At 40.8% G+C, this 14,079-nt stretch overlaps 1 protein-coding gene across 3 annotated transcripts in view; it reads right to left on the bottom strand.

The window, feature by feature from the left end:
• Positions 1 to 14,079, bottom strand: part of LOC140726363 (limbin-like) — a 212,798-nt gene that overhangs the window by 150,672 nt on the left and 48,047 nt on the right. For all 3 annotated transcript variants that reach the window (XM_073042642.1, XM_073042641.1, XM_073042643.1), the window contains 2 exons: positions 13,651 to 13,785; positions 11,492 to 11,634 (listed from right to left, as the gene is read on the bottom strand). In XM_073042642.1, the coding sequence (XP_072898743.1) occupies positions 11,492 to 11,634; positions 13,651 to 13,785 (278 nt within the window). The remainder of the gene's footprint in view (positions 1 to 11,491; positions 11,635 to 13,650; positions 13,786 to 14,079) is intronic.

Raw genomic sequence — 14,079 nt, forward strand, 5'->3', positions numbered from 1 at the left:
AGCTTTCTCGCCTCTGCCTCTTGGAATCCCCTCAGAGACTGCAGAGCTCTGAACCACCCAAAATGAGCTCCACACTACAAACCACAGGATCCAACAGTTCCAGAATCACACTCAAGACAAGAAACAAATGTTAAAAACATAACAGAAGTGAAATATATGGTTTCATGATCTATCCAGAAGATGTCAACCGAAGGAGCGTTGTATGCAGGCACATCTAGACCAGAAGACACATTTTGGACCCAGTCACACCACTCCCCTCCTCCTCTTTCCCTCACCACACTCAGTCCTGATGCAGGATTTTGATCCAAAATATCAACAATTTCATTTCTTCCCCCAGATGCTGCTCAAACTTCTGAATTTCTCCAGCAGATTACTGGTTGTTCCAAATCCTAGCATTTATAATCAATGGATTATTCAAAACAAGGGAACTCATCCAATAACTGTGGGGTCAAATAAGAGATGCCAAGTAACCCTTGCAAGGCAGAAGGTCCTGATGCAGCACATGATAAGGCTCTGAAAACCTGTGCCAGCCAACTAGCAGGAGTATTCAAGGACATTTTCAACCTCTCACTGCTACTGGCAGAAGTTTCCACTTGCTTTAAAAAAGCAATAATTATACCAGTGCCGAAGAAGAATAATGTGAGCTGCCTTAATGACTATCACCCGGTAGCACTCACAGCGACAGTGATGAAATGCTTTGAGAGGTTGGTTATGACTAGACTGAACTCCTGCCTCAGCAAGGACCTGGACCCATTGCAATTTGTCTATTGTTACAATAGGTCAATGGCAGACACAATTTCCATGGCTCTTCACACGGTTTAGACCTGGACAACCCAGACACCTACGTCAAGATGCTGTTCATTGACGATAGCTCAGCATTTAATACCATCATTTCCACAATCCTGATTGAGAAGTTACAGAACCTGGGCCTCTGTACCTCCCTCTGCAATTGGATCCTCAACTTCCTAACCAGAAGTCCACAATCTGTGCAGATTGGTGATAATATCTGCTCCTCGCGGTTGATCAACAGTGGCGCACCTTAGGGGTGAGTGTTTAGCCCACTGCTCTACTCCCTGTATACACATGACTGTGTGGCTAGGCATAGCTCAAACACCATCTACAAATCTGTTGATGATACAACCATTGTTGGTAGAATCTCAGGTGGTGAAGAGAGAGCATACAGGAGTGAGATATGCCAACTAGTGGAATGGTGCCACAGCAACAACCTGGCACTCAACGCAAGTAAGATGAAAGAGTTGACTGTGGACATCGGGAAGGGTAAGTCAAAGGAACACGTATCAATCCTCACAGAGGGATCAGAAGTGGAGAGAGTGAGCAGATTCAAGTTCCTGGGTGTCAAGATCTCTGAGAATCTAACCTGGTCCCAACATATTGATGTAGTTATAACGAAGGCAAGACAGTGGCTATACTTTATTAGGAGTTTGAAGCGATTTGGCATATCAACAAATACACTCAAAAACTTTTATAGTTGCACCGTGGAGAGCATTCTGACAGGCTGTATCACTGTCTGATATGGAGGGGCTACTGCACAGGACTGACAGAAGCTGCAGAAGGTTGTAAATCTAGTCAGCTCCATCTTGGATACTAGCCTACAAAGTATCCAGGACATCTTTCAGAAGCGGTGTCTCAGAAAGGCAGCGTCCATTATTAAAGATGTCCAGCACCCAGGGCATGCACTTTTCTCACTGTTACCAGCAGGTAGGAGATACAGAAGCCTGAAGGCACACACTCAGTGATTCAGGAACAGCTTCTTCCCCTCTGTCATCCGATTCCTAAATGGACTTTGAAGCTTTGGACATTCCCTCACTTTTTTTAATATAGAGTATTTCTGTTTTTGCACATTTTTTAATAATCTATTCAATGTACATAATTGATTTACTTGTTTATTTATTATGTCTTACTTTATTATTTTTTTCTCTTTCTGCTAAATAATGTATTGCATTGAACTGCTGCTGCTAAGCTAACAGATTTCACGTCACATGCCGGTGATAATAAACCTGATTCTGAAGTGAAATGCATCATCCTTAATTGTATGGGTTAATTTTTACTGACAATTGTGCTTTTTTCAGTAAAATGCTGGAGGAATTTTGATTTTTCAGGTCATTAGAAATACTGCACACAGAATGCAGTCACATTGTATTAATTAACCATATGCCATGATATATAAAATGAACAACAAACTATGAACTAATGAACTATGAGACTCTGCTTGAGAATCAACATAAAGGCCATTTCTCCAAAATCCATTAATTAATGGGATACGTAAGATGATATATCGAAGTAGAAATGCAAGAAGGGCGAAAAAATGAAGGAAATGTTTACGCTTTTAGAGGTCTACAGAACGATCAGTTCACTCTACAGAAAGACAGACAAGAGAGGTACAAACCCAGAGCAAATAAACATTAAATTATTGAAATTCTATCACAGAAGGAAAGAATATAGTCACAACATCTGTGCTATTATTAGTTCTGCTCAAAGGTCTGAAGTAGAATTAAATCAATTTGATAATGTTCAAAAGTTTGATAGATTTAAGAGTTTTATAAATTAAAATTTCAAGAGGAACTGGTGCAAAATTCGGTTCTTCAATATATTTTTTAAAATATTGATACAGTTCCAAAATGATGCCAACATTCTTAGCCAGTAAAGTTTGACATACTGTATTCTTGGTGAGGATACTTGTTGAATATACAAACCAGACATACTGGGGTGTCAGGTAGTTTACAACTCTGACTACATATTACAACAGCACACAGCTGAACCAAGAGAAAGGATTCATCCAGCCAAGCACGACCTCACCACCACCCCCTCGCACATCAACTATCTCACAAGTTACTTCAGGCTTTTTCTATGATCTAATCATGGGCGGTGCGGTCTGAAACATTTGAAGTTATTAAATGTCCACAAGGAATTGTGCGGGAGTTGTGGAAGAAATTTTGTGCATTTGTACAGATGGCTTTTACGCTAGCAGCTAGTCCAGGACATGGGCCCGTTTATGTCTTTAATTGGAATGCACCCTAGTCTTGGAGAAGAGCACTGCTGGAAGGGAAGTGGAGAAACACTGGAGTCGCAGAGACAGAACTGAGAACAGAACAGAACCTTCGGCCCATGTCCATACTGACCAACTGACCATCTGGTCAATATTGACCAGCATCAAGGACATCTTAAAAAGGCGATGCCTCAGAAACGTCAGTACATCAGTGATAATGAACCTGATTTTGATCATCAAAAAGGAGAGAAAAATATGAAATATGAAGGTAATCTGGTCAATAATATAAAAGGGATACAAATTGTTTTTTCAGATATTAGAGATTTTTTAAAAAAGAGGTGAGAGTGAATAGCAGACTGCTGAAAAATGACACTGGAGATGTAGTAAATGGGGAACAAATGATGGTGGACAAATTTAAGAAGTATTTTGCACCAATCTTCACAGTGGAAGACATCAGAAGTTTGCCAGAAATTTGAGACTGTTAAGGGGCAGAAGTGAACGTAGCTGCTATTACTAAGGAGAAAGCGCTTGGGAAGCGGATAAGTCTGAAGACTGCAAACACGAGGAAATCTGCAGATGCTGGAAATTCAAGCAACACACACAAGAAATGCTGATGGAATGCAGCAGACCAGGCAGCATCTATAGGAAGAAGCGCTGTTGACAAAGGGTCTCGGCCCGAAACATCGACAGCGCTTCTCCCTATAGATGCTGCCTGGCCTGCTGCATTCCACCAGCATTTTTTGTGTGTGAAGTCTGAAGATTGACAAGTCACCTGGATCAGATGGACTACACTTCAGGGTTTTGAAAGAGGTAGCTGAGAAGATTGTGGAAGGATCTGTGGTGACGTTTCAAGAATCACTAGATTGCCAATGTTACTTCACTCTTCAAGAAGGGAGGGAGGAAAAAGAAAGGAAATTATAAGCCAGTTAGCCTGACTTCAGTTTTTGGGGTATTTGGAGACACATGACAAAATAGGCCAAAGTCAGCATGGGAAATCTTAAAGGGAAATTTTTGTGAAAAAAACAGACAGGAAAAACAAACCAAGAGTCAGAGGATGTGCTTACTTGGATTTTCAGAAGCCCTTTGACAAGGTACTGAATGTGTAGACTTTAGCAACTTCAAATACTTCAGACAGCACCACACGAGTAGATCACAGCAAAAGCTTTTAGTAGCTTGTGGGTAGTCGATGAACTGTTGAGGTGAGGGGGTGGAGGTGATGCTAAACAAGATAAGAGCTTGGAAAGATACTAGCATGGACAGACAATAGGCTGACTGGCAGGAGGCAAAGAATGAGAAGAAAGGAGATCTTTTCTGATTGTTTGTCAGTAGCTAGTGATGTTCCGTAGGAGTTGACATTCAGTCCACTTCCATTCATGATTTCAATGATGGAATTTCTGGTTTTGTGGCCATTTTTACAAACATTACCAAGATAGGTGGAGGGGCAGTTAGTGTTGAGAAAGCAGCAAGTCTGCAAAAGGACTTAAAACAAATTAGGGGAATGAGCGAAGAAGAGGCAGATGGAATATAGTGTAGTGAAGTGCACGTTCATGCACTTTTGGTAGAAGGAATAAAAGTATAGTGTATTTTCTAAACTGGAAGAAAATTCAGAAAGCATAAGTGCAAAGGGACTAGGGGGTCCTTGTGCAAGATTCTCTAAACTTCCCTAACTTGCAGATTGAGCCTGTGGTAAGGAAGGCAAGTGCAATATTAGCATTCACTTTGAGAGGTCTAGAATATAAAAGCAAGGATATATTGCTTAAGCTCTATAAGGCATTGGTCAGATCAGACTTGGAATGTTGTGAGCAGTTTTGGGCCCCTTATCCAAAAGATGTGCTGGCACTGGAGAGGATCCAAAGGAGATTTACAGGAATAATTCTGGCAATGAAAGGTTAATGTATGAGGAGTGTTTGATGACTCAGGGCCTGTACTCACTGGAGTTCAAAAGAATAAAACCTACAAAATACTAAAAAGCCCGGAAAAAGTGGCTATGGAGCAGATGTTTCCTATAGTGGGGGAGTCTTGGACTAGAGGGAACAGCCTCAGAAAAGAGGGATATCCCTTTAGAACAAAGATGAGGTGGAATTTTTTTAGCCAGAGGTTGGTGAATTTATGGGATTCATTGGTACAGATGGCTGTGGAGACCAAGTCATTGGGTATCTTTAAAGCAAAGGTTCAGAATTTCTAGATTAGTAAGGGTACAGGGTCTAAGGATCCTTAGATGTGGTCTAACCAACGTTTTGTAAAGTTGTACAAGACCTCCCTCTCCTATACCCTATATGTGCTAATAAAGGCAAGGATCCCACCAGCATTTGATGAGAGCAAGCCTTGCAAAAGCCAGAAAAATAAAATTGGAATATGGACTTATATTACAGAACTAGAGAAGACAAAACAATCCTTGGCTATTGTGTTGTTGCTTTCAGGAAGAGCGAGAGACTGCGTTGGGAATTTCAGTGGAAGACTTGAACGAAAATGACGGTATGAATACACTAACAAAAACACTTGACTTTTTTGTTTTGAAGGAAGAAAAGAATCAGTTTTATGAGGCACATTCAGATTTTGACAAAATTTAGAGACAATTCTAAAAATATGGCTGATTATATTATTGATTTTGAACTTCCTGATGCTGTATCTGCTTTTAAATTGTTGGATAGTGCATGTCTAGACATAGAGCACAGACAGCTAACATTAACTGCATGCACAGAACTTACACTTACATCCGTGAAATCAGCACTGAAGAATATTTTTTGAGAAAAGGCCCCTAAGACAACAGTCAGAATTAGTTTGAGTCAGGAAATGGCATTCTTCACTGAGCAGAAACAAGCATAGATCTCAGAGGGACCAGACAAGGGTATCATTACCGGACACAAATACAATAAACAACTACGGTAGGAGAACAAAATGTGCGTTGCGTCAAAATATTTACCTTTGGGCAAGAAACTGTCCGCAAAGAACCAAACAAGTTAGGCTAACTGAAGAAAATAACAAATCTGAAGATGTAAAAGAGTGTCATATCACATTGTTTGCAAATGAATCACTTTCTAATGCAGAGATATCTGAGGCATAGATTTTGATGATAGAATCTCTGCTGTTATCCATACAGCATTCGCACCACAGTGTGTGGAGAAAAGTGGCTTGAAATCCATGAAAGTGAACTAAACAAGAATGAAGTGCAGAAGCTGGCGAACACAGATACACGTAGTAACAAAGCATTCAAATCTGGAGACAGAAAGATTGTACATTCCAGCAAAATTGTGAAAATTTCTGCCAAAAAGGACAGACAAATGAAACAGAGGTAGTAATAGTGAACATTTCACTACTCTTGAGTAAACTTCCCTAAAGAAAGCAGGAGCAGTACTGGATATGGAGAATGGCCAAGCAATGATGTTTCAACAGGCAGTGTCTCTGAGTTCATCAGCTCTGGACATCACCAAGTGAACATTCTAGATAAAGACATTACTGAGGATCAATGTGAGAATGAAGTACTAACTGTCAAAACATGACCATAGATGAGAAATGCAAAGTGTTGCATTTGGACATGCTTCAATTGATAGTCTTCAGAAACTGCCCAGGAGTTCAGTAAACAAAGATGCAGATTATTTTTCCATTCTAGAGCAGATAATTGACAGAGGTGAGACATGCCTAAAGTCTGGAAAGCCCAAGCCCAAGCCTGTGATTGGTCTTCCATTAGCATCTGAGTACAATGTAGTCTTGGACCGATGTGAACTGGAGCAAGGAGTGTGGCATCTCTACATCATTGATGAGGTCACACGTTTCAGTGCTGGTGGCACCATAAATACAAAGAGACCCTCAGAGACTGTACAAAACTTCATCCATTCCTGGTTAAGCGCACATGCCCACATCATATAGTATTCAGTGATGAATTTAATAATGATGAATTCAGAGATATGGCAGAGAACTTTAACATTGAAACAAAGACAGCAGCACCTACAGTCCTTGGAGTAATGGAGTTCTGGAGCGACACAATCAAACACTTACTGAAATAATGCTGAAGGTAAAGAAAAACAATGTCTGTGATAGGAACACAGCCCTGGGTTGGACCCTTATGGCGAAGAATACCATGCACAATGATCATGGCTATAGCCTGTATCAGTTGGTGTTCAGCCAGAATCCAAACCTTCCCTCTATACTGGTTGACAGACCTCCTGCTCTAGAGGACAATACAAGGAGTGAGTGGGTTGGGAAACATATTTCAGCACAGCATGCATCAGGGAAGGCTTTCACTGAAGCAGAGTGTCCAGAGAGAATTCGAAGAGCACTGAGGGGACAGGTCCATCCTACAAATGACAAATATGACACAGGGGACAAAGTGTGTTACAAAAGAGCAGACTGTACAGAATGGATAGGTCCTGGAGTTGTCATCGGTCAGGATGGAATTGTGGTATTTGTGAGACATGGAGGTAGATATGTGAGAGTGCATCATTCCAGACTATGTAAAGCACAGAATGAAGACCATCAGAACCCTGTGGAAAATGACACAAGAAATGAAAAGCACTACCTCTACACAGTCACATAGCAGAGACAAGGATGAGGAGAGTGCAGCTAAGGACCCAACAGAGTTGCTCAACAGGTGTGCAGACAGTGTGGAAGAGTTTGCAGTTGGCAACTCAACAGACTTGCTTGAACAGAAATTATCACGTGCAAAGATAACATGGAAGTTTCAGTCTTAAACCAGGACAATCTGTGAGATTTGTGATATTTGTAGACCAAACATGCCACACAACAGATGCACCCCTCGGTGAAGCTGAAGCTGAACAACAGGTCAAAGACAGGTCAGATTCTGTGGGTGCAAGGCAGAGCAGAACTGACATCGTTTGAAGCCTGAACTTGGCATCCAGCACAAAAAATTTCACAATACAAACTTCATGTGAGGCAAACAAGATAATCCACAGAATTCAATCTGAAAAAGTTGTCTTGAAGTTTCAACAGCTTGGAAACGATGGCTCACTGAGGCTCGTTGTCTTCAGTGATGCCTCACTTGGAAATCTTCCTGATGGAGGGACTCAAAGGGGACATTTTATTGTACTGATGGGAGAAGAGGGAAGATTTTCACCTCTCTACTGGCAATGACAAAGGATCCAAAGAGTTGTATGCAGTTCACAGGCAGGAGAAACCATTGCAGTATCTGAAGGTATTGACAATGCTGTTTTTCTGGCCACGCTCTATTCTGAGCTTTTCCACAGTGACTCAAAGAAAAACAGTCTACAAATAACTTGAGTCACAGACAACTACTCTTCGGTTGATGCCATCAAATCCACCAATCAGTTATAGAGAACAGACTTCATCTAGAGATAAGCAGCATTAAAGAATCTGTCCAACAACAGAAAATTCAACACGTTATGGTCAACTACAAGGTAACAGCTAGCTGACTGTCTCACATAGAAGGGAGCAACAGCTTTTGTGCTGTTAAAGGCACTTTATGAAGGCATTTGGTACCTTAAAAATTGTATTAACTTCAAGGGTTAGAACTGATTCTCAGATTCTAATGCACATTTGAATTGTTTGGACATTTGAATTGTCTTTAAATTTTTTTCAAATTTGATTTTTTTTAATATACACATAAAAAGGATGGGAGATTGTCAAGATCTGTTCATTTGGACTATGTAACTATTTATTACAAATGCACCCTCTTCATGTTATGTGCATGTGTGCAGGAGGAGGAAGGTGGGATTGTGGGATGTAAAGGTGGAGGCCCTCAGGTATTGAAGGGAGACGTTGCAAGAAAAGTTGTTTAAACAGAAGAAAAACATGTCATTTGGGTGTTAATAAAAGCAGGAGAGGGAGCTAGAGAGCAAAAGTGTGAGAGAGTGCACATTTGTGCCTATGAGAGAAACAGTACTGCAAAGTTACAACGTACGGAAAATCGATAAATCCATTTTACAAGTATTGAATGTTTTTCTCTGAAGTGTAGTTGCCTTGGAAACAGCAAATCTGAAAAATGCAGCATAATAATGATACAATTATCTCTTACGGTAATGCTGGTTGAAGAGTATATATTGGCTATGGCATCTGTGATATCCCCCCTACTCTTCAACAAACTGCCAACAGATCTTCCATTAAAGTATTTCTTCAGTTTAACATCTAATTTGAAAGCAAAATACAGACTACCTTACGATCAAACATTGCAAAGGAGAATTTAAAACTATCAATAGGCCCATTACTCAGTTATACAAAGGGCCTGAAGCCTGTCTCATGCAGTCATAGGGAATCCTCCCATAGTTGTATTCCACAGAAAAAAGCCATTCGACTCACACAAGATTATGCTGACACATTTGCCCATTTACACTAATCCAATTTGCTAGCTTTAGTACCATATCTTTTTATGCTTTGTCTTTTTCAGTGCCTGTCCAAATGCCTCTTCAGTTGTAATTGACTCCACCACCTCCTCTGACAGTACATTCCAGATATAAACCATTCGCTGTGTAAAAAAAACTTATTCCCTAAATTCCCCTGTAAATATCCTACGTCTTGCCTTAAAATTACTCTTTCTTGTTTTTGATACCCTTATGCACAAAATTTCTTGACTATTTACCTTAGCTATGCCTCGCATGATCTCAAATACTTCAATCAAGTCACCCCTCAGCCTCCTTTGCTGTGGGGAATGAAGCACACCTATCCAACCCCTCCCATAATTAAAGCTGGAAGAATACATTTGTTTGCTACTTTGTGGACTGAGGAGACCAGTAATGCCTGAGAAATTAATTTTCAACAGCCCAAATTTACAAGGTTGCTGTCATTCTAAATTGAAATGCGTTCAGCTGTAGTTATAGAAAAGGTTTATTTGGATGGTTTGAAAATAAGCTAATATTCATCAAAATCTTGAATTATGTTATGAGTATTTTAAGCATCAAAATAGTTTCACAGTGGTTCAATGCTAATCAATCTCACCTTGTCTGACACACTGCCGCATACAACTGTTGAATTTCAGTATTTAGAATGATGGAGCCAATTTGGTTACCGAAAGATCACATATAATTTCAATTAGGTTGGAGGGCTATGAATTAGATCAACTGTGCTAATATTTCCCCAAGTCACACACACAAAACAATGGAGGAACTCAGCAGGTCAAACAGTATCTATGGAGGGAAATAAACAGTTAACCTTCCAGGCCAAGACAATTCATCAAGTTGAGAAAGAATGAGGGTAGAGACCAGAATAAAATGGTGGGGTTGGAAACCGGCATGAGCTGGTGGGTGATAGGTGAATCGAGGTGAGAGGGAGAGGGTAGGAAAGTGCGGGGTGGGGGAAAGGGGAATGATGAGAGAAGTTGGGATGTGACAGGTGGAAGAGGCAAAAGAATGAATCTAATAGAAGAGAACAGGATACAATGGAAGAAAGGGAAGGAGGTAGGGAACCAGAAGGAGAAAGGTGAACATGATGGGCAGGCAGTAAGGGTGGGGGAAGGGAAAGAGAGGGTCAAAGGGGGCAGAAGGGATAAAGGAAAACAGAGGGGTGGGGAAAGCAGAGGGCAGACATATGCTGCCTCATATCACATGTGAATTTATTGGGGTAGTTTATTGTATCAGGGCTCCTCGTGCAACCTCCCCTTCATCAGCAAGACAACACAGATTGGGGAACTGCTTCATCAAGCACCTTCGTTCTGTTAAGCTGTAACAGCCAGGATCTCCTAGTGATCAGCCATTTTAATTCCACTTCCTATTCTAACAATAACATAGCTGTCCATGGCCTCCACTATTGCTAAGCTGAAACCAGACTCAGATGAAGGAGCAATACCTCATATTCCATCTCGATAGTCTCCAACTTGACAGCATAACATCAATTTCCCCAACTCCATGTAACCACACCCTTCTGTTACACCCTTTTTAGTTTCCCCTCATCTTTGCTCCAATAAGCTCTTTCCCCTCCCCCATCCTCACAGTCTGCCTGCCCATCACCTATACCTTCCTCCCCATCTCCTTCCCTTTATTCTACTGTCTCCTTCAATCACATTCCTTCTTCAGCCTTCTGTCTCTTTCTCCTATCACCTCCCAGCTTCTCACATTCCTTGCATCCCTCCTCCACCCCTCCACAGATGCACCTATTACCCTCCGGCTTGGGCTCCTCCCCCTCCCCCACTCTGTCATTCTATTCCTTATCAAGGGTTTCAGCTGAAACACTGACTGTCCAATTCGCTCCATAGATACTGCCTGACCTCCAACATTGTGTGTATTGCTCCAGATTTCCAGCTTCTTCAGTCTCTTTTCTGTTTCTCCTAGATTTGCTCATTCAGCTGTGATATTGATCCTGTGCCATTTGAATAAGTGTAATGCCCCTAGCAGCATCAGGACTATAACTGCATCACCACATTATCATCTCTTTTGGGCACCAAAGAAAAGTACGCTTATTTGTTGGACTAACAGATAACATGCCACAGAGCAAATTTTCTTCCTAAATTCAGTTCAAACTGTTTTGTAACATTGCACAAGTTAAAGATTTATGTAGATAATTTTAATCTAGAACTCTTACTCATCCAAAGCACGAGTCATGTTTTCTGGGTCTTCAAGTAGCAGAATGTCAATCACTCTGTCCTGATGTATAATGTTTTCTTTCAAGCATTCTGCTCCATCATCAGTTAATGAGGAACTAGCATTTGAGCGTTCTCTTCTTACCTGTTGAAAAAAAAACACAAGTATAACTTGCACCTTCCAGCTTTTCATGGATAAAACACACACATCATTTATGGGAATGTCAAACAAGGCATTAAAATCTGCCATTTTCTGGATTGTCCAAGCAGGTCAGTCTCAGGGAGAGTGCAACATGGTGCATGAGGGTCCCACTGCACTAGAGGTGTTACAAATCTTCTATAAAGTGTGCAAATATTGGATAAACTCCATGTTCAATGGAAAATTAAAAATCTGCAGACATGTTTGCAGGATTGCCAAGCTTCAAACAATTTTTATTTTCAAAATAGAAGATTCACAACTTATTGTATCCAACATGGAAAACTCCTGATTACAGCAGTATCATGTTGAGAAGCCACACAATGAACACTTGCTAATAGCAGGCAAAAGAAACTGATGAGACAGTCATATTGTCAGGCTGATGCTGCTAATTCTAAAAGTGCTCAAAAGCCTGTGAGGTGGCTATTTGGTTTAGTACAGTGGCTTAGTAACAGTTCAGTGATCATCTTAACAGCAACACACACCTGGTATTTGTAGTGGGAATTACTGAGTTACGGCTTTGAGTCGAATGGAATTATGAGGCTCATTATTCTAAGTATATAAATCAGTAATTCTCTAGTCATTGGCTGGGTTGAAGCATACAAAAAAAGCTAATATAAGCAGGGATTCAGAACATTTATAAAATGGTGAACATTTGGAAAATGAATTATACTGAAGGTTTTTGCAATGCTAAATACCATGGGCCCTGAATTTAGTGGCAGCGAGGGGAAGGGCATCAGGAAGAATAGCATGCAGGATTATCCTGGTAACTATACACCAATCAGTGATAAGGAAGTTACTGGAGAGAATACTTGGAGATAGGATTTACGGGGATTTGGAAAACCATGGCCTAATTAGGGAGTGCCATCATGGCTTTGTGCAAGACAAGCTGCATTTTACTAATTTGATTGAGATATTTCATTGGGTGACGAGTGGGATTGCTGAGGTACAGTGTGGATGTCATCTAGATATTTCAGCAAGGCATTTGACAAGGACCCTCATGGGTAGTTGCTCGAAGACAGAGTAGTGGTTGAATGGATTCATTCAAGCTGGAGGTCTGTGATTAGTGCTGTTCCACAGTACTGTGCTCTATGAGAAGAAAGGAAATGATTGGCCAGTTAGTTTCATCTGAGTGGTTGGGAAGAAGTTGGAGTCGATTGTTAAGGATGTGGTTTTGGGGTACTTGGAGGCACATGAGTAATTTCTCCCCCCTCTCTCTTTCTTTCAACCTTTTATTTCTCTTCACCTGCCTATCACCTGGTTGTACTCCTCTTTCCCTTTCGTCCATGCTCCACTGTTCTCTCCTATCTGATTCCTTATTCTTCAGCCATTTACCTCTTCCACCTGATGAAGGGTCTCGGCCCGAAACGTCGACAGCGCTTCTCCCTATAGATGCTGCCTGGCCTGCTGTGTTCCACCAGCATTTTGTGTGTGTTGTTGTACCTCTTCCACCTGTTGGCTCTCAGCTTTTAACTTCATCCCCCCCTCCCCTACCCACATACCATCCCCTTCATCTGGTTTCACCTATCACCTGCCAGCCTGTACTCCTTCCTCTCCCCTCCAACCAACCTTCTTATTCTGGCTTCTGTCCCATTCCCTTTCATTTCTGGTAAAGGGCTTCAGCCTGAAAATTCTGGTGTTTATTCTTCTCCATAGATGCTGCCTGACTGTTGAAATCCCCCAGCATTTTGTGTGTGTTACTCAAGATTTCCAGCATCTACAGAAGCTCACGTCTTTAATTTTATTATATAGTTTTTTTTTTAGATCAGATGACATCTGTTGATTGCACTACTAACTATGACTCTCTTCCATTGGTTTAAAGTCACTGGTTCCATTTGTTAGAAGTCTATAATTCTGTAGGCAGAATTTGCCAGGTTTTCACTGCTGGATATCAGAATCTGCTTCATGAATGCTGGAACGTATAATACAAAATGCACTAATGAAACAACCTCTTCATTCACTTACCAGCTGGAGGAGAGGATTCCTGCCAGTTATCCTTCTGACATGGAAAATGGTGATGAGAATTAAACACACCAGGACAAAAGAAACAATGAACGCAATAATAAATGCAGCAAAGTGGATGCTGTGATCTGGAGAAACCTGAAACACAAAGTTTAATAAAAAGATGTTTTAGTTTTAAATGAACACAGCTGCACTGGCATAACTTGCAATGATGTTAAGTTTTAACGCAGTAAAGATATCAGCAGTAAAAGACGCAAAGTCCTAGTAACTTTGATATGCTAATGTACATTATCTTCAAAAGTATTTTGAAAATCACATACATCTCCAGCTGAAATTAAAATAAAAAAAATATGCACCAATAATATTTTAAAATCCTCTGCACCGCCTCCAAGTAAGGAGACCAGAATTGCACGCAGAAATCCAGGTGCGGCC

Source organism: Hemitrygon akajei, chromosome 4 (genome assembly GCF_048418815.1).
Source record: "Hemitrygon akajei chromosome 4, sHemAka1.3, whole genome shotgun sequence".
Lineage (NCBI taxonomy): Eukaryota > Metazoa > Chordata > Chondrichthyes > Myliobatiformes > Dasyatidae > Hemitrygon > Hemitrygon akajei.